The 25,319-nt window shown below is 53.6% G+C and overlaps 1 protein-coding gene across 1 annotated transcript in view; it reads right to left on the bottom strand.

Annotated features, from left to right (window-relative positions):
* The window catches only part of GSG1L (GSG1 like), a 212,263-nt gene extending 187,732 nt beyond the window's left edge, over nucleotides 1–24,531 (bottom strand). Inside the window, exon 1 of the mRNA XM_058569796.1 lies at nucleotides 24,201–24,531. Coding sequence (XP_058425779.1) covers nucleotides 24,201–24,531 — 331 coding nt within the window. The remainder of the gene's footprint in view (nucleotides 1–24,200) is intronic.
* Nucleotides 24,532–25,319: the final 788 nt, after the last annotated feature.

Raw genomic sequence — 25,319 nt, 5'->3', positions numbered from 1 at the left:
GCCTCGCCAAGTCCCTGATGTGTTGCTGGACTCGCCCATTAGATCCTCTTTGTTTGCTCCTGTGACCTGAGTGCCACATATTACGTTTTTCCATCTAATATTTCCCCTAGTAGGACACCGCCACCTCCAAGTTCTCCCCACCTCTCTGCACCCCGAGCCCTCCCCCGACGGCCTGACAGCTACATGTTTGATCAAAGTGCCCCCTTTCCTCTTACAAGTCATGGATTAAATGTGCCCGCGTCAGCACCCAGGACAGCTCCCCCACCACCGCTAGGCCCCTGGCCCTCAGCTGGACCCCAGCCACCCGCACTCACACCTGGTCCCCTCTCCCCAACCTGCCCACAACTTTGTAACAAGCTCGACAGAAACTGGATATCAAGCATCAGGCTTGACAGTTCATTGACTTAACACACACTTACATGGCCAGACATGGTCCTAACTAAAAGCCTCACAAATACCAATCCATTTAATCTTCATCACAACAACTCTGCGGTAGGAACCGTTATGATCCCACTGTGCAGACAGGAGCTGAGGCAGAGACAAGTCCAGTAACTTGAGGTGACACACCTAGTAGGGCGAGAGCTGAGACACACGCGCAGGCAGGCTGCCCCACTGGGCGCTCACATGGCCGCAAGCTGCAGGCTGCCGCAGCCAGGGTCTAGCTCCTGGCTGGTCTAGCTCTCAAGCGCTCTTATTACACACATAAACAAAACATGGTGAGGCCACGCAGAGACCTACGGTGAGAGGATATCACAGACCAAAGGTTTTGTTTTGTTGGGTTGGTTTGTTTGTTTTTAATCCAGGATTTTGATTACTGTAATTCTGGGTTCCTGAGGTCCATGTAACAAGACAGCAAGTGAGCCACATTCTTGGGATCTTAAGAGTTCACAGAGGTCTCCTCCATTGGAGATGGAGTTGGATCCCTCGTAACCCTGCGGGGGGATAAGCACTTTAATTCAGTGTACAGTTTAGGAGATGGAGGCTCCCAGAGGCTAAACGACTTACTCACACTCACATGCTCAGGAATGGGGCAGAGGCAGGACTTGAACCCAAAACCCTGGCATCCAGATTCCATGATGCCACCCCTCTCTAGGGTCTCCTCCAACTCCTCACTTCTGTCCAAGCCAGAAGGAGTCAGGCAGAGGGAAGAGGGGACGTGTGTGTGTTGTACACGTATGTGCAGGAGTGTGGAAGCAGCTCCACGGAAAGAAGGGGGAGAAGTCTGTCTCCATGGTTACGTGAAACCTGAACAAAACATCATCCACAGATTACCGTAGCCTTGAGCATCACCACTCCATCCTCCCGGCAATAGCCTGAGAGGCCGACTGCCAGGCCCTCCACCCTGCCCGCTCGCTTCTGAGAGCCTTCCTTTTTCATTATTCCCATTATTAAACCTGGCTCTTTATAACAGCTCAATGTTTTCTAATTATTTACAGGTTCACCTTCACAGCACCCTGTGAGATAATGATCCCGCTGCGCATTTCTGTAATATTCTACCCACCTCCAAAAATTCAAATTGAGTTACCAAGATTATCTCATTGATCCTCCCACTTAAGGCGCCGTCGGATCCATAGAAAGCAGTTAGAATTGCTTTCCCCTGACAAGCAGGGACACTGAGGCACAGACGGATAGAGGCTGCTGTCTAGGATTCTACTGTAAATCCGTGTGTGGGCCACAGACAGCATTCTAGGTTCTTCTTTTTTTTAACCCTGTAACAGGGAGAATAAATGGGTTTCATCTCGTTACCAATCCCAGTCACTGATAACGGCTACTGGTCAGCCGTGTTAAGAAGGATTCTGAGGCAGTATTCGAGATGTGCAGGAAAAAGGAATGTGATCAACTAAGGATGCCAGCCACGGGTGCGGGAGGGGGTGGCGCTGGCACTTGTGCCGTGTGTTTTCCACTTCTTCCTATGACAACGGTAAATGTCCCTGGGCAGATTTCATGTTGGTTCTCAACCAGGAGTGATTTTGCCTCCCAGGAGACATTTGGCAATGCCTGGAGACATTTTGATTGTCATTTTGTCACCCACTGGGGTGGGTGCTACTGGCATCCAGTTGGCAGAGGCCATGGAGGCTTCTAAACACCTCAGTGCTCAGGACAGCCTCCCAACAAAGAATGATCCAGTCCAAAACATCCATAGTGCCAAGGCTGAGGAACCTTCCGCAGAATACACCACACACGCAGATTCTCACACACACACAACAGTGTGGACTTCTGTCCTTGGTGCTCAGTGGTTCAGAAGTCAATACGAGTATCTATACCTTAATACGCCCAAAAACAAAATTCCTGATTTTCTCCCTAAACCCGTTCCTCCCTGTTTTTCTTCATCTCTGTAAATGGCACCACCCACCAGTTTCTCAGGCCAAAACCTAGAGGTAATCCCTGACTCCTCTCCTTCCCCCGCTGGCCTCATCAAGTCCTGTTGGTTCTTCCTGCAAAACAATTCCCACACCCACCCACCTCCTCCACGTCCACCCCCCTCCTCCTTGCCCACCCCGCTCCTCCACACACACCACCCCAGCTCAATCTACCTTCTTGTGTGGACGCCTACAATTGCCTCCTCACTCAACTCCCAGCCACACCCAGCTCTCTTCAGTTCCCCGCTCCACCTCAGGGCCTTTGCACTGCTGTCCCCTCTGCCTACTACTCTTTCCCCACATCCTCACTGGGAGGCTCCTTTTCGACATGCAGGTCTCAAGAAAAACACCCCCCCCCCGGAGGCCTCCGTGCCCTGAGCACCCAAACCAAAGGCAGCTCCAGGCTCACATTATGTTTCCTTTCTTTCATTGTAATTCTCACTCTCTGAAACCATCTTATTTGTTTATTTGTTGCCTCACCACTCCCCCCAAAAAAGATTCTGAAGTTCATAAGAGCAGAGACCCTGCCTTTTTCACCACTGTATCCTCACTACCAAAACGCATACAGTATGTGCTCAAACAAGTTCCTAATAAATGAATGAATAAAATTTCAAGAACAGATGCCCTTCCAGCAACCTAAGAAGAGAGGAAGGCAGCGTCACAGCCCCGGGATGGAGAGCCTCCTCTCCGCCAAGCTCCGGCCCTCTGGACACGCCGGCGGGGGGGACTTGCGGGCAGCTCTCAGCCTCCCGCACCCCAGCAGGGCAGCGCTGAGCAGCTGCCCAGGCGTTTCTCGGAACCAGTGAAGACCTAACCAAACTCTCTTTTCCCAACAGTGTCCCCGTCCCAGACTCTCTCTCTGAATTCCAAGTGCCTTATCGGGACTTGAAAGCAGCAAACAAGCCCAGGCACCCGGGGCCCGGTGCTCTGGTGAAGACCCCGCCTGTGTGTCACAACCTCTCAACCTCACAATGACCCTCTAGACCTTTGTATTTTTAACCCCATTTTATTGATGGGTGATATGAGGCACCATATTGGAAGAATTCCTCACAGGACAAAGACCCAGTGCTATCTGTCTTTTATCTCTAGCACCTATCAGGATAAAGCACCTGATATAATATTAGTATATATTCAGAGCTTAATGGTCATGGAATGAATGAGTGAGTAAATGAATGAATAAATGGGCCACAGTTCCAACTCATGTCTTCTTGATTCTAATCCAGTGGAGATGACTACCATACCGCTCCCTCCCCTTTACCAAAACCTACGCTCGACAGAGGATGGGGGCTTCCAGGTTGACTGGTGGCGGACCAGGGATGTGCGATTTGTCTTTCAATCAAAATGTCAAGGAGACACACAAAGCAGTGAAATGTTACAAGGGGAGTAGAAACGGGCCTATGGTCAATGACCTCTGCCAGACCCAAAGGACTTTCCTAATCAACTTATCTCTGCCCCCCAAAGAAGACCCAGGGGCTCCACCACCCCAGCTCAGAGACATCAGTGGGTCTGGTGGAGACGGCGCGCACCCTCTGTAACACGTGAGCCACTTTCTGCAGGGACTAGGACTGTCCCCCCTGGCTGCCATCCATCCAGCATCTGCGATCCCCAGTGAGGGTACATGGCTGACAGCCTAAGCAGACGGGCAGCATTGCATTGCATCCTGAGTTGAAGTAAAACTGGGTAAAGACGAGAAGAAATGCAGGAATGGTGCACCACGGGAATTGTGGTTTTACGTTAACCATTTCTGTTAAGAAAGGACTGGAGGTACTTCATACAACAAGGATACCTCCTCTTTTCCATACTCAACCTGCCAGGACGTGAGCCAGGGAGGTCCTCCCTTCAGCTAGCAGAGTCACAAAATGTAAATAAATCCTGAAAAAACAGAAATCAGCTTAGTGATATAAATGCCAACCATCAGGACCCCTTAAGATGTGTGAAGAGGAATCTAACAGCAGCCAGGTGAGAAGGATCAAAGAGAATCCGCCACTCCCCGTTTATGAGTAAACACTACACCTGGAGAGACCTTCCCACACCCAAAGATGAGGACATGCAGGGAAATAATCACAAATAAGGCACTAGGGACAATTCTACAGCCTAAGAAGAGGAGTGACATACTCAAGGCAGAGAACAGAAGCGTGTCTTTGGAATGTACTTATTACAGGAAACACAAGATAATTCACAAAAACATTTGTTTGTGTCCCTAAGGAAATACAAACTCTATAACCAAGACTTGGCAGTTTGGAGGATAAGACAACGGATTTCGTTGAGGAGAGCTGCCAGAAAGGCAGTCTCGGGAAATGGGAGCCAAGTGAGGAGAGGAAGCACCATAAAGAAACGGAAGATGCAGAAGCAGAGTCAAACACACATCCGAAGCCGTAAAGAGCAGACTCGACCCTACAGAAAATTTGATCAACAATGCAGAGTGTCAGGACACTAAGCTCTAGAAACTGAAGCCACTGCCGAGAGGAGGTGTTTTGATACAAGTCAGAGACACAGACAGGCACCACTCAAGGGGCAGAGCGGATTCTCCTTCCTTTTGTGTCAATGCTCCTCTGAGCTGGAACTGAAACTCGGGCCTCGAGCCTCCTCTTGCTTTAGTGGAGCCACCACGTTTCCCACCCTTAGAGGACCAAACAGAATCAGGTGGGGGCACGGGGCAGAGAAAGCGAGGAGACCCCTCAGGCTAGGCCAAGTCACCCTCAGAGCTGGTCTAGCACAGCCTCACCTCTGTCACTAGAGTAGAAAAAGATGAGGATTTGGGGTTTAGAGTCCTCTCTCGTGAACATTCAGAGATACCAAATGCTGGAGAACAAACTTTCTAAACTATTTTGGAATGCAAAAGAATGAGACAGGACTTCTGGCTTCCGGTCTGGCATGTAAGAAGCTTGGAAGTCGCCAACCCGTCCTAACAACAAGTAAAAAGCTGAGCCAACTGAAAAATGAACAACTCTTCTTAGATCCCTAAGAGAAGTGAGGTCACAGGGCAAACGGCTGCCCCCAGAATTGGAGAGACAGGGGGATACAGAGAATTGCAATTTACCTGAGCAGAAACAGGAACAGAAAGCCAGAGCCAGGTGAAGGAGCCCTGGACTGTAACTGACGAATTGCTGCGGGCTCAGTGTGGACAAGTCTGAGAGAGAAAAACTCCAGGGGGATCCAGTCATCAGGGTGCCCACACTTTTGTGATTTTACCTCCAGAAGCTCTACCAGGTCCTCACAGTGAATATCAGAGAAAAATCCTCTCATGCTTCAGGAGGCAGAGGGGAAAAGGAACCGTTTTGAAATTGGCCAGAGCATTCTGTTCTTCTCAACAAGGCCTGCCTTCAGGAGAAACTAGTTAACCACAGGCTAACCTGCTGGGGTATTATCAGAACCTAAATGACACGGGAGAAGGGAAATACCCAACTCCAGGCCCCTCTAGCCATCCTGCGCCTCCCGACAGGGGAGGGGACTGAGAATCACGTGTGAAATTCACAGCGCAGGGCACAGGCTCAATAAAGACTGAGATAAGACCTCATCACAGGGCTACAGAACACGTCCCCCCACCCACCCACACACACACACCTCACCACCACATGACTAAGTTCTATTTACAGCAGTTCCTTTTACCCAGTACATCATGTCCAGCTATCAAAAAAAAAAAAAAATTACAAGGCATACTAAAAGGCAAAAACACAGTCTGAAGGGACAGAGCAAGCATCAGAACCAGACTCAGAAATGGCAGGGACGTTGGAACTCTCAGACCAGAATTGAAAATAACTATGATTCATATGCTAAGGGCTGTAATGGATAAAGTAGACAGCATGCAAGAACAGATGGGCAATGTAAGCAGAGAGATGGAAATTCTAAGAAAGAACCAAAAGGAAATGCAAGAGATCAAAAACACTGTAGCAGAAAGGAAGAATGCCTTTGATGGGCTCATTAGTAGACTCGACATGGCTGAGGAAAGAGTCTCTGAGTTTGAGGTATCTCAACAGAAACCTCCACAACCGAACAGCAAGGAGAACAAAGACTGAAAAAAAACAGTCCAGAATATCCAAGGACTGTGGGACAACTACAAAAGGTGTAACACGCATGTAATGGGAATACCAGAAGGGGAAGAAAGAGAAAAAGGAACAGAAGAAATATTTGAAACAATAATGACTGAGACTTTCCTAAATTCATGTCAGACACAAAACCACAGATGCAGGAAGCTCAGAGAACACCAAACAGGACAAATTGCAAAAGAATAAGACAAAAAGAGCATTAAGATTATGAGAGAGGGCGCAGCCCCGTGGCCGAGTGGTTCAAGTTCCGCGCGTTTCGCTTTGGCAGCCTGGGTTCGCGAGTTCAGATCCCAAGCAGAGACCTATTCCATTCACCAGCCATGCTGTGGCAGTGCCCTACATACAAAAAAAAAAAATAGAGGAAGATTGGCACAGATGTGAGCTCAGGGCTAATCTTCCTCAAGCGAAAAAAAAAAAAAAAAGAGGAAGATTGGCAACAGATGTTAGCTCAGAGCGAATCTTCCTCACTAAAAAAAAAAAAGAAAAGAAAAGATTATGAGAGAGAAAATAATAGACGCAGAGGTCAGAGAACAGAAAGCAATCCCATAAACAAGTGGCATTCCTGAAGGAGAGCCTGGGACAAAAGGAATAGTAGAAATAATTAAAAATATAACACAATCAAGCCTCCCTAAGCTGATTGCAACAGGTACCCAGCCAATTAAAAACCAACATTTATATATTTTGTGATGAAATTCTCTATTTTGAGAATGAATGGGGAAAAAATCATACGAGAATTCAGGGGGAAAAAAAGTTGCCAAAAAGGAAAAATTAGGCTGACTTCAGACATTTCTTCCCAGATGCCAGAAAACCTGGGGTGACGCCCACAGGATGTTGAGGGGGAAGGTTGAAACCTGTGGATTCTATACCCAGCCATGCTGTCATTCACATCCAAAGGCCACGGAAAGCTGTTCTAAGACAAACAGGAGCTAAGAAGTAGGTCCTGTGCACTGAGGATGAAGTCTACAGAGCCCTGACCTGGTCTCTGCTCCTTCTCCCTCTCCACCCCACAGCTCTCTCCTCAGCTCTACACTCCAGCCACATCCGCCTTCTCTCTGTTCTTCCCGCTCGCCAAGCTCTACCCCTAGCAAAGCCTTAGCACGTGCCGTTTCCTCTGCCTGCCCACGGCCCGCTTCCTCTCACCCTTCAAGTCCACTAGGATGTCCCTCCTCAGAGGGAGATGGGTTTGCTTCCTTGTATACGGTTCACACAGACACTCACACCTGAGCACACACACGTGTGCACACACATACACACAACCAGAAGTTCCATGAGAGCAGGAACCTACCTAGTCCCCCTCTTCACCTGCATCGCAGCATCACGTACGGGATCTGACACACAGCTGGTGGCCAGCACATACCCCGCTGTAGCTAGTGCTCAAAGCCTGCCAAGATATGGATAAAAATGGGAGGAAAGTGGACTAAAGGGACTTGCAATTAGTACTGAAACCAATTAAGCAAGGGATCAAGTGCTAATTATTGTTACAAATATGCGTAACAAAACAGAATTCAAGAGCAGCTAATCTGCTCCTTCTAGCAGGGAAGCTGCACTACGAGCCGTATTGCTCTTCACTGTTATTAGAGAAGCAGAAGTCCAAGCAGCAAAAACAGAAGTAACAGCAGTGTGGATACTTTTTAAATCAGTAGTTAAGAAAAGAGAAACAAAACCTAATCCATACAGTAAAAGATAAAAACAAAGAAAATGTTTTTAAAAAAAGGAACAAAGATTTGAAAGCACTCAACAAAAAAGAGAGATGTGAGATCAAATGTATTTATCATAGAAATAAATGTTACTTGGGGCTGGCCCGGTGGCGCAAGCGGTTAAGTGCGCACGCTCCGCTGCGGCGGCCTGGGGGTTCACTGGTTTGGATCCCGGGCGCGCACCAACGCACCACTTGTCAAGCCGTGCTGTGGCAGCGTCCCATATAAAGTGGAGGAAGATGGGCACGGATGTTAGCCCAGGGCCAGTCTTCCTCAGCAAAAAAAAGAGGAGGATTGGCAGATGTTAGCTCAGGGCCGATCTTTCTCAAAAGAAAGAAATGTTATTTGGCTAAAACCCTCAGGATGCACCAAAAGACAGATTCTAACTAGACTGTTCTTACCAGATGTGCATCTAACAGAAAGACATGAAAAAGTGAAAATAAAAAGGCTAGAAGGAGATACATCAAGGGGACACAAACAAAAGAAAGCTGGGATAGCAATATTAAATATGAAAAAACAGAATTCAAAGCCAAAAGCATTCACTAGGGAAAAATAGTCATTTTATCTTGACAAAATATAAAATCCACAGTTCCACAATGAAAATAAAACTGTCACGAATCTTTTTATGATGAATAACATAGAATCAAACTTTATAACAACAAAAACTATCAGAAACACAAGTAAAAATGCGAAGAATTCTATTGAACAGGAAGACTTTGACCTACCTCATCCAGCTTTTGGCAGAGCAAGAAAGCAAAGAGAAATAAAAACAAGATGGTCCTTGAATAATATTATCTATAAAGCTGCTTTACCCTACACACAGGGACTATACCTGCTTTTTCAAATAAAACACTTACCAAAAGAAGTATGAAGCAGAAATTTCACAGGCCACCTCCTCTATCATTCAGTAAAACTAGAAATTAACAACAAAAATTTAAGCACATAAGGCAAAACACTGGGAAATTTTTAAATGCTCTCCTAAATGATTCTTGGGTCAACGAAGACATAAAACTGAAATTTCAGAACTTTTAGAAAAAAAATTGTAATTTCAGAATTTTTAGAAAATCATTTCAAAGAAAGCATCACATTTTAAAACTCACAGGATATGGCCAAAGGGGTGCTCTGAGGCAAACGCGTAGCATTAGATGCATTCTTTTTATTTTTTTAACTAAGGAAACAAAGTCTTCAACTCAAATACTTGAAAATGCCAACAAAACAAATCTCAGAAAAGTAAGCCAAAAGAAAATAACGATGCATTAGAAAAATGATGCATAGATAAATACAAGAGTACTGATTCTTTAAAAAAAAAAAAAGAGTGGGGGAGAGCCAATGAAACAGCCAAGCTGGCAAGACCTGGACCAGAAAAAGGGAGGAAGCTGGGACAAATTTTCAGGGCTTCCAGCCTGAGGATCTGACATCTCAGTGCAGAGCCCATGGAAAGACTTCAAGCCAGTCTGCTCTTTCCAGAGGGTCTGAAGAGCAATTATCTCCAGGGCCCATATCACCCTCAGCAGACTTGAGTAAGATAAATCAAGAGACAGAGAGAAAAAACACAAATATACAGGATTAGGAGTGCAAAAAGGAAACTAATCGAAGGGAGACTTTTTATTTTAATGATTTTAATCAAGAAAATATTTTATTTTCTATAATATTTTAATCAAGAAAATACTTGGCTAAATTTTATGCAAATAAGTTTGAAACTCTTGATGAATAAATTATTTTCGGAGAAAACGCAACTCACTAAAAATTGACTGAATAAGTAGAAAACTGAAGTGACCAATCACCAAGGATGAACTTATCCCTCCTAGGATGCTCCCCCCACCCCAGAACTCTGTGTGGCTGCCTCCTCCTGGTCACTCAGGTCTCAGTTCAAATGTCACCCCTTCAAAGAAGTTTCCCTGACACCCCATCAAAAATACCCTCTGGGCCAGCCCAGTGGTGTAGTGGTTAAGTTTGTGGACTCTGCTTCGGCGGCCCGGGGTTCACAGGTTCAGATCCCCAGTGCGGACCTACGCACTGCTTATCAAGCCACGCTGTGGCAGCATCCCACATACAAAGTAGGGGAGGATAGGCACGGATGTTAGCCCAGGGCCAATCTTCCTCAGCAAAAAGAGGAGGATTGGCAACAGATGTTAGCTCAGGGCTTATCTTCCTCATGAAAAAAAACAAAACAAAAAAACCTCCACCCTCAAGTGCTACTTCATGACCCTCTTTCATAGCACTTAGGTCTATATGAAATTATTGAGTTATCTATTTTCTTAACTCATTTATTTTCTCTCCCTCCACTGGAATGTGAGCTCCTTGCGAGCAGCAACCTCATTCATGAAGTTCACCAAGTATTCCTGGTGCACAGGAGAGAACCTGGAACAGAGTGGGTGCTTGATAAATGTGTTGAATGAATGAATGAATGAATGAAGACCAAAGAAGCTTTCAAATAATCTCTTATTACAAAGGAGGACAAATCTTTCAAGATAGAAATAAGTATCCTGGAAAATACTTTAAGAGTCAGAACAACTTGGCTGGAAGGTGAGGGTTCATATACGGAAAGACGATCATAGGTCTCAAAATCCCATTCCGTCACCATTAGAGGGGAAATGAGGAGCAGGCTCGAAGACTCACAGAGATGCGACCGGCTTCTGCAATCAGGAACACCTGTGCAAGCAGCGAGTGGCCTGCCAGCCTTCACCCCCACAGGAGATCCCACTGCTCCCTAACCCGAGCCCCAGGGTCCTTAGGGCCGGAATCTGGTGCCACATGACCCACGATGAGCAATAAACCCGCTCTCATTGCCTGTCCCTTCTAGAACGTCAGCTCCAGCAAGACAAGGCCTTTGTTTTGCCCACCACTGAGTCCACAGTGGCCTTTGTAGGGGGTCAATAAATCAAGGCTAAACGCACAATTGAATGACCAACCTCTTGCTGTCTGTTTCCTGCTCTGGAATGTAAGCAGCAGGAGATCAAAAACTTCCTCTGTCTTGTTTCCTGCCGTAATCCCTGCACCTGGACTAAACCTGGCACATAGTAGGTGTTCATGAAAGGGAATGAAAGAATTAGTGACAATTTGAAGTTTTCCCTTCGGAGTAATTCTAACCGTCCACTTCCTACCGGTCCCGGGAAATGTGGCTTTCTGGGGGCCGGGGAGGGGCATTTTTGAAATAACAGTTCTTCTGACAAATTAAGTCACGAAACTAAAGGTGAGAGTTTGTGGGTCTTTAAGGGATAATCAAGGACCAGCCACTAGAAGCCAGGGCTCAGGGGAAGCAGTCCAGGTTGCAGCGCTGGCTCTGTGAGCGACTGGGACACGGTTTTGGGGAGGTCCTTTCCCCTGCAAAGACTTGAGTATCCTTGTCCATAAAACAAAGAGTCAATGCAGACAGTGATCCTCAAAGTGCAGGCTGCCTATCACTGGAACATTGCGGTAGATCCAGCGACTGACAGAATGTCTCATGGGAGAAACGTTATGAAAAAAATTCAGCTGAGTGGTGGAAGAGGGTGCGCTGGGATGGGGGCCGCCATTTTAAACACAGTGAGCACGGAAGACCTCACACAAAAGGGGACATTTTATTAAAGTGAGGGAGTGGAAATCTGGGGGAAGAGTGTTCAGGCTGAGGGAACTGAACATGCAAAGGCCCTGAGGCAGGAACACGCCACGGGGTGTTTATGCAAAAGCCAAGAGGACACTGGGGCTGGAGCAGAGGGAGCAAGGAAGATGTAGTGGGATGAGGCAGAGGGACAACGGGACATGCTATGTCAGGTCTTGTAGCCACTGGGAGGACTTTGGCTTTACCCAAGTGACACGGGAGCCACCGGAGGGTTTGAGCAGAGGGATGCCATGAGATGTGTAGTAGGATCCTTCAGCAGACTGTGGGGGAGAAGCGGAGGCAGGAAGACCAGTGACGGGGGAGCTGGGGTCATCCAGGCAAGAGATGGTGCTGGCTCAGACCAGGGTGGCAGAGGAGAGGGTGAGAAATGGTTGGACTCTGGATGTATTTTTAAAAAGAGCCAACAGGATTTGCTGATGGGTTGAATGTTGGGTCTGTGTGTGTGTGTGTGTGTGTGTGTGTGTGTGTGTGCGTGAGAGAGAGAGAGAGAGAGAGAGAGGGAGAAGTTAAAGCTGATTCTGAGGTTTTCCCTGAGAAATTAGAAAGACTTCGTCGTCCTTTGTTGAAACAGGGCTGAGAGGGGTAGGTGGGGGAGTGGCCGTCCTTTGTGCTGTCACCAATCTTCCCAGCTCTCCGCTCTCTAGCACACGCAGGACTGCAACTGCCCAGCCCCCAAGGAGGTGAGATGTGACTAGTCAACTTGCTTCGGCCGATGAAATGGAAGCCAAATGGCATGTGCCACTTCTAGACAGAAACTCACCCCCCTTTCCTGCCCCAGCAGCCACGGGAGCCCAGAGATGAGCCCCTTTCATCTGGGTCCCTGGGGTGGACAGCACGGGACAGAGCCCCAGGGCTGTCGGAACCCTCCCAGATTTGCAGTGGTTAGGGCGGCATGCCCTGGCCTATCCCGCGGGTGAGGGCAGAGAGCAGGAGTCTGTCTGGAACTGGTTCATCTAAGACGCCGGGTAGGCCTCCAAGTGCAGGTCTCAGTGAGCGGGACCCTGAGACTTGTGTCCACCCCACCCAACGTGCCCTGGGGAAGGTGTCCCTGCCTCTGTGCTTCCTCCAGGACCACCCAGAGGAACCCTCCCGAGGTGGGGTCCAGGCGAAGGGGGGCAGCAGGGGACACGAGTGGCAGCCGAGAGCGTGGGGGCACACAGGAGCGGGGATTTAAGCCTCCCCGTCCCCTCTTCCTGCACTGGACCCTCTGATAGAGCAAGCAGGGCAGAGAGAGGCCAGAGAGAAGGGGACACCCGCACACGGACAGAGGGGAGTGGGGCTCCACAAGTGTGTCCCAGACGGGACAGGCCTCAGAGCCAGTCGGCTCGTTGAGATGCTGCCTCCCACAGGCTGAGTTTACTTAGGTTGAGAATGACTAATAAAAATAGCATAGTTTCCTAAGATGTTTTTGTTATTCTATTCATACTCTACATAAGAATCTATTGTTGTTTTCGTTGTTGTTGTTGTTGTTGTTGTTGTTATCATTATCATTATTATTATTTACTTGGGACGGTTTGGGGAGGTGCTAGTGAGCTGTGATGGGCTGAAGCCCCTCAACATCAAAACACCAAGCCCACCCACTGCCACCAAGAGTGGAGGGGTGAAGGGAGGAGGGAGCAGGGTGAGGGAGGGTCCGGCCTGGCCACCTTGCCTCCCCACCTGCCCCTCACCGAGGGCTGAGGCCCCGGAGAGCCCACCCCTGGCTCTCCTCTTGCCATGGACTCAGCCCCTCCTGGAAAAGAGCATCGAGAAAGGGCCATATGGGCTCCTTCCCGCCTCCCCCGGGCTATTTCAGGCTCCCTCACTCGCCTCGCCTTTCCAGCTCCTCAGGCCTGCTCTGTGTGTGTGTGTGTGTGTGTGTGTGTGTGTGTGTGTGCACGTGTATCTGTTCCTCTGTCTCTCTCTGTCTCTCTCTCTGTATCTCTCCCTTTCACTTTCTCTGTTTCTCTCGGTTTCTGTCTGTCAGTTTATCTCTGTGTATCTCTAGCTGTGTGTGTGTCCCTGTGTCTGGGTCTCTCTCCCTGTGTCCCTCTGTCTCTCTCCGTCTCTCTCCCCCTCTGCATGTGTCTCCCTTGCTCCCTGTCTCTCTCGCCCTCTCTCACTACCTCCCTTCCTGGCTCCTCTGTCTGGTCTCGGCCTTTCTCTAGGTCCCCCTCAGATCCTGGGTGTAACTCTGCTATCTCTGAGAGGCTGGGACACAGGACAAGGCCGCACAGCCGCTGCCCCTCCCCCAGGCTCCAGCTTTGCTTCCAGAAGCTGGAACCCCGACACCCCGCTCTGGTCTCCGCCAGCAGGGAAGGGGGCAGCCCCTGGGAGAGGACCCTGTACCCTACAGCCGTGTCATCCCAAAGTGAGGAGCAGGCAGCCTCAGCTCGGGCAGCTTGGGGCCAGGCCACCTTTCATCTCTTCGACGTCACCCCCCAGCTAGGACCAATGACAGAGTCCAGTCCTGCTGTATCCACTTGTGGACAGAGACTCTGGCCTCCCGGGTAGAGCAGATATAAAGCAACCAGGAATCCAGGAAGGAGCCATTCCAGAGCTCGGTACTGCTGTCACCCCACTTTTCAGATGAGGAAACTGAGGTACTGCTGTCACTCCACTTTTCAGATGAGGAAACTGAGAACCACGTTTCCTCTGAACACTCCAAAGAGGAAAAACTCCCACTTGCTCTGTTCTGCACCACGGTCTCCACAGTGTCCTCACCCAGACCACATCTCCCCAGGGTCCGTGAGAACCGGCCCGGGCCTCCGTTCATTTGCTGAGGGCCCTCCCCCTCGCCTCTGACCAAGACCTGGGGAGCCCTAGGGCCCCGGGCTCCGCCCTCTGGAACAGGCCTGGGAGCCGTGGGGTGCTCCCCACCAGCCAGGAGGGCCTCCTGGCTCAGCTGTCTGATCCTTCTCAGTCACCTTCTCCCCCCACACATACAACCCGGCCCTCCCAGCAGCTCTCAATGGTTAATTTTGTTCTGAGCATTTCCAAGGTAATGTGCACATTCCGTGGACCGACGAGACATCCCGGGACGGTGAGACCCGGGGTTCAGCTCTCCAATCCAAAGGGATCCTGCCACTGCCTAAGGACCAGTGCCTTCTGGTCCTGTGACACCACGGTGACAAGTGGAATACAGTCTCTATCCTGCCCTGAGGTGCTCACTTTAGGATGACAGATACAAACCATAGACACGCACAGAAGTAAATAAACAAGGTCACTTCAGCAAGCAGTATGTGCGGTGAAGAAAAGAGTGGGGAGGGTCGGAGGACGAGACAGCTGAGCTGAGACCCAAAAGGTCACTTCTTCATATTTAGAGGAAGGAAATTCGGGCAAGGGACCAGCAAGAGCAAACGCCCTGCAGTGGAAAACAAGCCTGGTGTGGCTGGGACTGCAGGGAGGCCAGCGAGGCAGAGCAGCGAGAGGAAGGTGGTCCCAGGAGGGGTGGCAATGGAGGCAGAGGTGGGCTGGCAGTCAGGGGCCCCAGCCGGGGGCCGCTCTGCCCCACATTCTGCAGAAGCCAGCACCAGCCCTGCCCACTGCCTCATTCCCAGATGCAAAATGAGAAGGCTGGATCAGAGCACCGGTGCCCACACCTGCTGGGCTTCAGAAAGCCCTGGCGAGCTGGTTAGAAATGCAGATTCCTGGGTCTCACCCCAGGAGCACCAAGAAGAAGGTCCAAGAGCAAGGGCCTGGGAATCTGTATTTGAACAAGTTCTCTGGATGATTCTGGGGCATAGTCAAGTTTGGGAAACACCAGATGGATCAGATTCTCAACCTGGTGTGGTCTCCAGGGATGGGCCTCAGGAAATTATAGGCCAAACCGTATGTTTCAGAGGATGCATTTCTCTGGGACCGAGGTCTGTGGTTTCACCCCAGCATCATAGAGCCCATAGCACCAAACAGCTAAGAACCTCTGAACTCACGCACAGCTGCAGTGTCCTGGCTCAAAGGAATTAGGTCGGGGATAGAGGGCACGACCCCAAATTCCTCCAGTTCCCAGATGTCTCCTCGTTGTGCCAGTAGGGGGCATCTATTGCCCCTCTTACTGGGACCAGCCCCCGACTTTGAGGAACCACCTGTGATAGAGTGATTGCTTTAACGGCCCCAGTTCTTCAACCCTCCCCGTATCCATGCCCTTGGCCCTGGAAATCTGCAGCGCCCCTACAGCAACTCTGGGTTCAGCCATATGACTTGCTTTGGCCAATGGGATGTAAGCAAATGTGACGGAAGCCGAGGCGTGAAGAGCGCTTGCACAGGTCAGCTTGCTCTGGCTTTCACATCTTTGACATCACATGAGAACACGCCCAGGCCAGCCTGTTGAGGATAAGAGGCCCGGCTGCCTCCATCACTGCAGCCGAAGCCAGGGACCACCAGATATGTGAGCCCGGCGCAGCCTAAATCATTCACACCCCAGACTCTTGAGCTGAGTAAGTATTTGCATTGTACGCCACTGAGGTTTGGTGGCAGTTGTTACACAGCGTGACTGTGGCAAGAGCTGGCTGACATGCCCCTCTTCCACTCTCGGGCCACATGGTTTAGGGGGAGCTGGCCTCACCTTCTGTCCCAGGGGTGGGCATGTGACCAAGGCTGGCCAATCAACATGATCCGTTCCCTTGGGCCACACTGATTGGTTCAGGGCTGATGACATAATCCAAGCTGGCCAATGAGAGTCAGTTCTGGGACTTCTGTTTGATCCTAGGGGAGGAGGATCTCTCTTTTCCATTGCAATTATTGGAAGGACAGGAGGTAAGCTCCAAGCTTCCAGGGATGACCACAGGGCAGAGTCCACCTGGGAATGAAGCTAACCCAGAGGAAGGCAGACAAATTCCCACACACTGCTCGATCCAGCCACGCCACGCCACCACCCTGGACTTCCCTTACGAGACTTTCTATCAGGAAAGACCGTCAGGTCCCTTTTCTGCTTAAGCCCATTTCAAGTGAGTTTCTCTCACCTGCAATGAGTCCTGGAGTCCTGGATAACAAGGTCGACTCCTTTGGGATGTCTGCCCAAGCCCCAATCCATTCCCCCGGCTCGAAGCTCTGCCCCCCTGTACACACAGGACTGGGGTGTGTAACCCTACACCCCCACACCCAGAAGAGAGCAGACTGGACCAGCCACGGCCACCTGCACCACGCCACCCAATCAGACTCTCTCTCAAGACTGTGAACCACAGACTTGGCCACTAGGGGCTGGGAACCCAGTCACGGTAGCAGCAGAGCTGTGGCCTAGAGGCTGCAAATGGGCAGGACAAGGGTCTGCTCACCCCTCATGTTTGCTTTTGGCCTGCAGAGCAGGCTTACTCTTAATTGAATGAGTTGCCAAACTTCAACCATCAAGAGATTTCACATAAAAACCTGGAGTTTTGGCAAAACGGACACCTTGGCCCCACGTGGGCCCCCACCCTGCAGTGATAATGGTCGTCGGGAGCTGAGCAGCAGCTGCCCCTGCAGACGAGGTGATGCCCCCAGCTCCCCCCCACCCCTCTTTAGAGCACTCTCTGAGCTTCCCGGTCTGGCCCCTGAAGGATTGTAGTTGGTGGCTCTGGACCCCAGTGAGGTCCCAACGACTCTGGCCTCCAGGTGGCCCCAGGCCTGACCTGCGAGGCCCAGGGACTCCACCTTGGCCTGGACTCCGTGGGCAGCAGCACCCTTCTAGTAAACTCCCCTTTATTCTTATTTGGGCTCAAGTCTGCTTCTGTCACTTGTGACCAAAAAAGTTTAACCACCACAGTCCTACAGGCAGCACAGAGGCCCGAGGTCACAGCATCCCTGCAAGATGGTTCTGAGTCTGGGACCCCAGAATTTAAACAGGGGAGACGACCACAGGGGACCCCTTCAGCTCCTCACAGCGTCCCACTGAACGCCTCTTCTCGGGAGAAAGAACGTCTGACAAGTCCATGGGAATGACAGGCTTCTTGCTGCACACAGAAGGCCTGAGAAGTTCCTAGAATCCTAAATGCATTCAGCACATACTCACTGAACCCTTACTAAGTACCGGCTCATCTAGGTTCTGGATGTGGCATTATGTGAAATGGACCAAGTCCTGCCCCCATGGAGCTAGCACCCGAGCAGGGGAGAGAGCTAATAAAGAAGATAAATGAGTGTGACACGTAGTCGGTAAGACAACAATTAGAGTGATGGGGGAATAAGGTGGGAGGGGAAGTGCTGGGGGGCGGTGAGGTCGCTCATTTAGACAGTGCGCTCCTCACTGAGAAGAGGACACTTGAGCAGAGACCTGCCCGAGAAGGACGGGAGGCTTGCAGATATCTGGGAGAAGAGTTCCCAGCAGAAGAAACAGCAAGTGCAAAGGCCCTGAGGCAGGAGGGTCTTGGCCTGTTCAAGGACCAGCAAGGAGGCTGGTGTGGCTGGGGCAAAGCGACTGGTGGGGAGAGGAGGTCAGAGAGGCAATGGAGGCAAATCACAACGGGCCGCAGGCTTTGTTAGACGTGCGGCTGTGACTGAGTGAGACGGAACACGCAGGAGCGTCCCGAGCAGGGGAGGGAAGGGATCTGACTTTGATTTAACAGGATCCCCCTGGCTGCTGGGTTGGGGCCACGGGCAGGAGCAGGGAGCCTAGCGAGGGGCTACTGCCTTAGTCCAGGGGAGAGGTGCCGGGCACAGGCCAGGGCAGAGCTGGGAGGACGTGGTCAGCTGGGGCTGGATTCCGAGTGAAAAGCTGGCAGGATTCTCCAGTGGGTGAGCTGTGGGACGTGAGAGCAGGAGCCATGAGGGGGACCCCGAGGCCTGAGCTCCTGGAAGGTGGCGAGTCACGTCAACAGTGAGGAGGCAGGATGCGTGGGGCGGACTGTGAACTCCCAGAAGGGACGGCCGCCACGCCCTTAGGAGCCTGGGCCCGCTGCCCGCAGATCTGCCAGGTTTTTGAGAAAAGCCATAAATCCAGATGTTTCTGAGAAGCATCTCAATTTTCAAATGTTGGCAACTTATTCAAAGACACTGTAAACACCACAGGGCCAAATTAAACAGATGAGACAGTTCGGATCTGGCCCGCGGGCCGTGGGTCTGCAGCCTCTGACACACGGTCAGGTCACAGCAAGCGCCATTTATCGAGCGCTTGCTGAGTGCCAGCCAGGCACCCGCGTTATCTGCTTTAACCCCAAGGATGCTCTCGTGAGGCAGATATTATCATCCTCGTGTCCCAGGCAAGGAAACTGAGGCCCAGAGAGGGCAAGCCCCTACCAGAGGCCACACAGCAGGTGAGCGGCGGCCTGGGGGCTGGAGCCTGGACTGTCTGACCCTGAAGGCTGTGGTCGTGGGCCGCTCTGCCGCCTCCATCATCCAGACAAGAAAACAAAACCAAACCCTCATTTGACACACGAGGGAAGAAAAGCCTAGAGAGAGAGGGAGTGTGACTTATCCAAAGTCGCTCAGCAAGTTGGCATTGGAGCCTGGACTCGAACCCAGGGCTCATGACTCCTAGTGCAGTGCTCTTCCCAACAAGGCCTGTTGGAGGAGCCCGAGGAGCCTGGATGAACCGGGTTAGGGGTGGGGGGTGCAGCGCAGCATAGCAGGCAAGACGCGGCTCTGGAGCCTTCTGCTTGGGTGCACATCCCAACTCTGCGGCTTGGAAGCTGCATGACCTTGAGCATGTCACTTCACCTCTCTGTGCCTCCCTTTCCTCATCTGGAAAATGGGCGTAACCATGGCACCCACCTCATAGGGCTGATATGGGAATGAAGGAAGGGACATTGGTGGAAGGTAAGAGCCAGGCCTTTCGTAGACCGAATCTTTGCCCAGCAGACACTCCTAACACGTGGCCCCTCTAACAGTACACCAGCACACGTCACGCACTGGAAGACCCCTGGCTGGGGACATCACGTGTCCTCACACTCGTGAAAATGCAGCCGTGTGAGTTAAGGGGCAGAAGAGCTAGGGTTTCTGTAGAAAAAGAAGGGGAAGCAAGCAAGGCGTGGGGGCAGCTGGGGCTTCCCCTCCTGAGCAGGAGCGGGAGGGGCCCTGGCCCCCCCCCCCCCGCGTTGCAAGAAGACACTCCGAGCCCAGGGGAGGACCGACACAAACAGTCACAACAGGAAGCTGCACTCACCTGCATGCTGCCGAGCACCTACCATGCGCCGGGGTCCTGAGCACCGGGAGCCGGCTGTGAGCGCGGCAGACGAACCACCGTCACGCCACTCGCAGACAACACTCAAAGCAAACATGTGACACTGAGGTACAGTCGATGGTGGCGAATGCCAGACGAAAACTCAAGCAGGAAAAGCGGATGGGTCAATTTTGAATCGGGTGCTTGGAGAGACCTCAGCACTGACTTAAAGAAGTTTCCAGAAATAGCCTTGTGGCGATCTGGGGGAAGAGCATTCCAAGCAGAGGGAAGGGCCAGTGCAAAGGCCCGGAGGCAAGTGTGCCTGGTGTTGGGGGCCGGTGTGGCAGGAGTCAGTGACCGTGGAGGAGGAGAAGAGAGTTGCTCAGTGAGGGCCAGAGCAGGGAGGGCTGAGGGCCACCTTAGGCCTGGGGAGGACGTGGCTTTGACTCTAAGTGAGGCCATTGGAGGGGGCTGCACAAAGGAGGGACAGGATCTGACGATTACTCTGCTCCTGGGTGGAGAGCGGACTGAGGGGCAATGGCGGAAGCAGGGGGTAGGGCCGCTGTGGAAGTCCTGGGGAGAGATGTGGGTGCTCAGAAGGGCGGCAGCACGGAGGTGGCAGGTGCCCCCCCACAGCCAGCAGGTGCCCGAAGCTTCCCTGCACCATTTCACTGAATCCTTGCACCTCAGACAGGTGCCAGCCACTCTGATCCCCATTCTACAGGGCAGCCAACTGAGGCTCTTGCCCAAACCTCACTGCTGAAAAAGAGCCAGCGCCTGGCCTTCCGTTCGTCACGGGAGGGAACGGGCATCGCGCCCCTGATACAGGGGAGAGAGTGGGTGTAGAGCCAGAGCACCAACATCCCACTCCTGCTTCCCGTGACTTGTCCTCCCTTCTCTCTGGCTGCCCCGTCCCACCTCCCTCCAGCCGTCCTCTCCTCGCAAGCCCTCCTAGACCCTGCCGCCCCCTCCGTCTCCCGAGCCGCCCATTGCCTCAGGCTCAAACACACACAGTGTGAGGTCCAGCATCAGCTGTGTTCCCGGTTGGCCCCCACCCGCCACCCCATCTCCCCCACCTCCAGACCTTCACCCGCCCCTCCTCCAGGCCTTTACTCTGCTGCCCCCGCCCCCAAGAGCGCCCGCGTCTGCACCCCCCCAGCCCTTTGAGCATCTAATTCGGAAGAGAAATCCAATTTGTGTGAAGGGCCCCCGGTGATTCGGTGTGAGGCCACGCTTCCATTTCTGTTTGTTGAAGGAGGTGGATGCTCCTTCTTGGAGGCAGGAGAAAAGGTTTCTTTGTGCCAAGTCTGGTGAAATTGTGTCTGTTTAGGACAGGCTGCAGTTTTCTTTGTGAACGCCGTCGATTTTTAGTGTGGGAAAAGGGGCTTATTAGATCTCCCTGTGGCTGCCCAGAGCGGGGAGAGGTTGCTCTGAGCACAGACAGAAATTACAGAACGGGCACTGGAGAGGCAGGGACATTCAGCAGCTCCTTCTCACGGCGAGGTTAGGATTTCCTGGTTGGCGGTTCCATTGGGGTGAACAGAAAATGCAGAGAAAGCAAGCAGGCCCTGCCTGTAGCCTCCTGGGCGGGAGGGAAGGAAGTTGGTCCTCCATGTGCTCAGGGGTGCGGACGGGGAAGGGCAGGATTTTATTGGGGGGGTGTTGGGGTGTTTTTTCCCCTTCAAGTAGAAAATAAATTTTAAAATGGTCACAGAACCCAGAAGAAAGGTTGTCATAGCAACAAAAGTTTGAGGCCAGGGACTTCCAGCCACCCTTTCAGAGCCACAGCGGTGGAGAGGCAGGATTTGGGCACTGCCATCAGCCAGGGAAACAGCCAAGCTGGCTCAGACCTCCCCAATTTCTCACCAGCACTGACAGGCTGATCACTATTTTCCAAGCTCCCAGGGAGGAAAATTGTGGTTTTCTGGGAGGGGCGATCTCTAGCCAACAGTGATCAAGAGGAAAGAGAAAACTGCGAGTTTGTTTTATTTACGCAACTAACTAACCATCCAGATTTTTACTAACAGAGGACTGGGGGTGAGGGTCTTATGCTGAGCCCCCCAAAGCACCCCCTCCTCCAACCCCCAACTGTACTATTCTCCCCCCTTATCACTTCACCCAGAGTCCTTTCTGCCCCAGAAGACGATTCAGGCCCCTCAGCAGCTGTGGGGCCTGGACGAAACCCTCTCTAGGCCTTGACCTCCTCCTCTGAGTAGCAGACACCCTGGAAGGGCCTGCCTTAGGGGGTTGGCGAGGATTCAACACGATCCAGCAGGTGAGTGGTTTTAACAGCACCTGATGCACATTAAGGGCTCAGTAATGTAAGCCAACATTGTTTTTAAGTGTTTTTCAATTAATAATTTTTAAAAATGCTCAGGCTTAAACATCCTGTGTCAAGCCCCGGATGAGCTACTGCCCGAGTCGGAGCCGTGACCTTCAGGGAGAGGCCGGGAAAGACCGCAAACAATTCAGAGGCTCAGCTGGTCAGCGAGGGCCAGGACCGCCGTGAGGAAGGGACAAGACAACTCCGCTCCAGAGACGCAGCCTTGCATTTTTGAGTGTGTGCATAGAGGAAGGGATGAGGAGGCCGAGTTTTGACACAAAGAAGAAACGTGGTGAGAGGTGACGGCCGTGTGTGGAGACCTCTACCCAGAGTGCAGCTGTGCCCCTGGACAAGGCAGGACGAGGCCTCCGGGGGAGAGGTCAGGGTTGGGCTGAGTGGAAAGCAGGGAATTTTAGCCAAGATGCCTTTTGAGGTTAATTTTTTTTATTACCTCCCAGAGTAAAAACTCGAGTCCTGAGAGCACACCAGAAGTGAGTCTGACCGGGTAAACTGGTCCGGGGCGGGGCCCTGTTCAGAGGCCCAGTGTCACGGCAAACAGCCAGCATCGCGCAGGTGGTCGCAGAAAAGTTCGGTCGGGCACCCCCAGAGGCGAGACAGAGCAGGCAGCACACCAGGAAACCTCTGGTTCGTCGTGCCGAGGCCCAGCCAACACTTATCCTGCAAACTGAACACCTACTATGCGCTAGACACTACCCAGAGGCTGGGGACGGCTCAGGCCCTGCCCTCACAGTGACATCCTGTGGGGACAGGGGACAATAAGCTAGTGACCAAAGGCAGGCCTCAGAAAATTTCAGGTTGTGCCAAGTGTGATGAGGGGGATGAAGGTGGTGATGAGATACAAAGACAGGGAGACCCTGCCTCGGAAGGGGGATGGTTCTCTCCAGGAGACCTGCCCCAGAAGGCAGGTCTGGAGGTCCCACTGGAGCTGAGAAGGAGCTGGCCAGGGAAGATGTGGGGAAGGGAGTTGCAGGCAGAGGGAGCAGCCTCTTTGGGTTTATTTTACACCTTCCCTCTGTCCTTCAAACGGGTTAGGCCAATGGCCTATTCCGGGCAAACTGGGGGTCGTGCCCACTCCCATCACATCTGAGTACACACTGTTACCACGCTGACATCAGAGCTGTGCATGCACGGAGGAGCTTTAACCTTGGAGAAAGAGGTCAATTCACTCAGGAGGGTCCCCACACCTGGACTTGTAGCAACATCGACTCGGGGGTTCCGGGTTGTGGGGACCAGCACCCCTGGCAGCCGGACGCCGCTGTCGGGCAGCTCTCCCCAGCCCTGCCGTAGCCTCGCTGCGCTGCGCCCGGGGCGCTCACCACCGCCCTGGCTGCCTCCCTCCGGCGGGCACAGGAAGGAGTGCGGGCAAAGGGAGCAGTTTGATCGGCCTTCTGAAAAGTCACCCCCCATTCGGACCGGAGCCTCTCCGAGCGCTCCCGCTTTCCTGCCTGCCTCCCTTCCCTTCCGCAGCGTCCTCTCCGGGGCGGGGGGCAGGACACGAAGGGCTCCTCCCGGAACCCACCGGACTGTCCCACTCTCACTCCCGTGCTTCCCAAGCCCCGTCCGGGAGCCGTTTGGCGCGGGTTGGGGATGGGGGTAGAATGACCCCCTCGGCTCCGGGCCCTGTGGATCCGCGGTGGGAGGGGCGGCCCGTAGCGACAGTCCTTGCACCCGCCCCCCAGGCGGGACGGGATGGGTGGGAGGTACCCGGTGCCTCGCGAAGGAAAGAGGGGGAGGGGGCGAGCTTGGAGACGAGTTCTGGCGCGGAAAGGAACGCGCGCCCCTCCGCCCGGCCGCTGGGGTGGGTGCCCGGGAGACGCGCCTCCCCAGGACGCGGCGACGTCCCCAAAGGCGCCTGGCGCTCGGATGGAGCCTTGCCACGGCGGAGCGTCCGGAACGCCAGCATGCCACCCCCCGGACCTGCCCCACGCGCCTCCCCCGCCCCCGAACGTCCGGCCGAGCCTGCGGCGCGCGGGGGACGCGTCCCGGCGGCGGCGCGGGGCCCCTCGCCCGGCCCGGCCTGGAGGAGCGAGCGCGGGTCTGGGGCTCGGGGCCGCGCAGCCCGGGGGGGCCGGGAGCCCAGCCCGCCGGCGCCGCCGCTCACTCACCGAGCCCGCCGAGCTCCTCCTCGCACGAGTACCAGATGCCGGTGTGGAAATTCCTGAGCAGGAAGCGGTCGTCGCCCGTCTCCCAGCTGTAGAGCGCGCCGCCAGGGGGGCCGTTCCCCGCGGCGGCGGCGGGGGCGGCCGTGCCGTTGGCCGTGGCGTTGGCGCCCGAGTTGGGGCAGTTGGCGCGCCCGCCCTGGCCGCAGCCGGGCTTGGGCACCCGCTGCGTGCCCTGGCACCAGTGCGTGGTGAGGAAGGCGGTGGTGGCGAAGAGCAGCGCCAGCAGGTTCAGGGCCACGGCCAGGAGCGCTCGGCCGCGGCGGCTCGTCTTCATGCCGCCCGCGCCGCCGGGACCGCGCCGCCGGGGAGCTCCGCGCGAAGTTGGCAGCCGGCGCCCGCGTCAGCGGCCGCTGCCCGCCGCGCCCCGGGGCTCGGGCGCCTGCGATCGGCGGCGCGGACCCATGGCCCCCCCGGGCGGGGGGCGCGCGGGGGGCGGGCGGCGGCGGCGGCGGAGCGGCTCCGGCGCGCCCGGAGCCCGGAGCGCGAGTGCACCTCGGCGAGGAGCCGCTGGCGCCTGGCAGCGGCCACGGCGCAGGGCCGCGCGCCCCTCCGTGGGGAGACACCTGCAGGCGGCCGGCGACACTGTTCCGGCGCCCGCCCTCGCGGGGAGAGGGGGCGCCCCAGGCCGGGCGCGGGCGGGAGACCCGGAGATGAAGGGACGCCCGCGAAGGAGACCCGCACCCAAGTGAAGGGCCAGAAAAGCAAGAAGGATATCAGACAGGCGCTCTCGGAGCAAGATCCTTCCCACCGGGCCCGTGGGGCGACAAAACCGGCCGGGAGGGGGCAGCCCACTCAAGAGCCGGAGACGCCCCGCCCGCGGGAGAGGAGGGCAGAGCCTGCTGGGGCTCCCCATGAGGGACATGGACCAGCAGGACCCCCCCAGGAGGGAGCCCCGAAAGGCCTGACCTGCAGAGTTTGCTGGGCTTCCCATAGCCGAGGAGCAGCGGGACCCCCTGGAAGGGGCGCCTCATGCTGAACCTGGAGCTGCAGGACCAGGCAGGAGGGGTGCCCCGCCAGGAATGCAGGGTTGCAGAGTCTGAGGGCTTGTGATTCCCCTCGGGG

The sequence above is a fragment of the Diceros bicornis genome, chromosome 26 (assembly GCF_020826845.1).
Source record: "Diceros bicornis minor isolate mBicDic1 chromosome 26, mDicBic1.mat.cur, whole genome shotgun sequence".
NCBI classification, from domain to species: Eukaryota; Metazoa; Chordata; class Mammalia; order Perissodactyla; family Rhinocerotidae; genus Diceros; species Diceros bicornis.
Note: the sequence above shows the minus strand (reverse complement) of the source record. Positions and strands in the feature narration are given on the sequence as shown.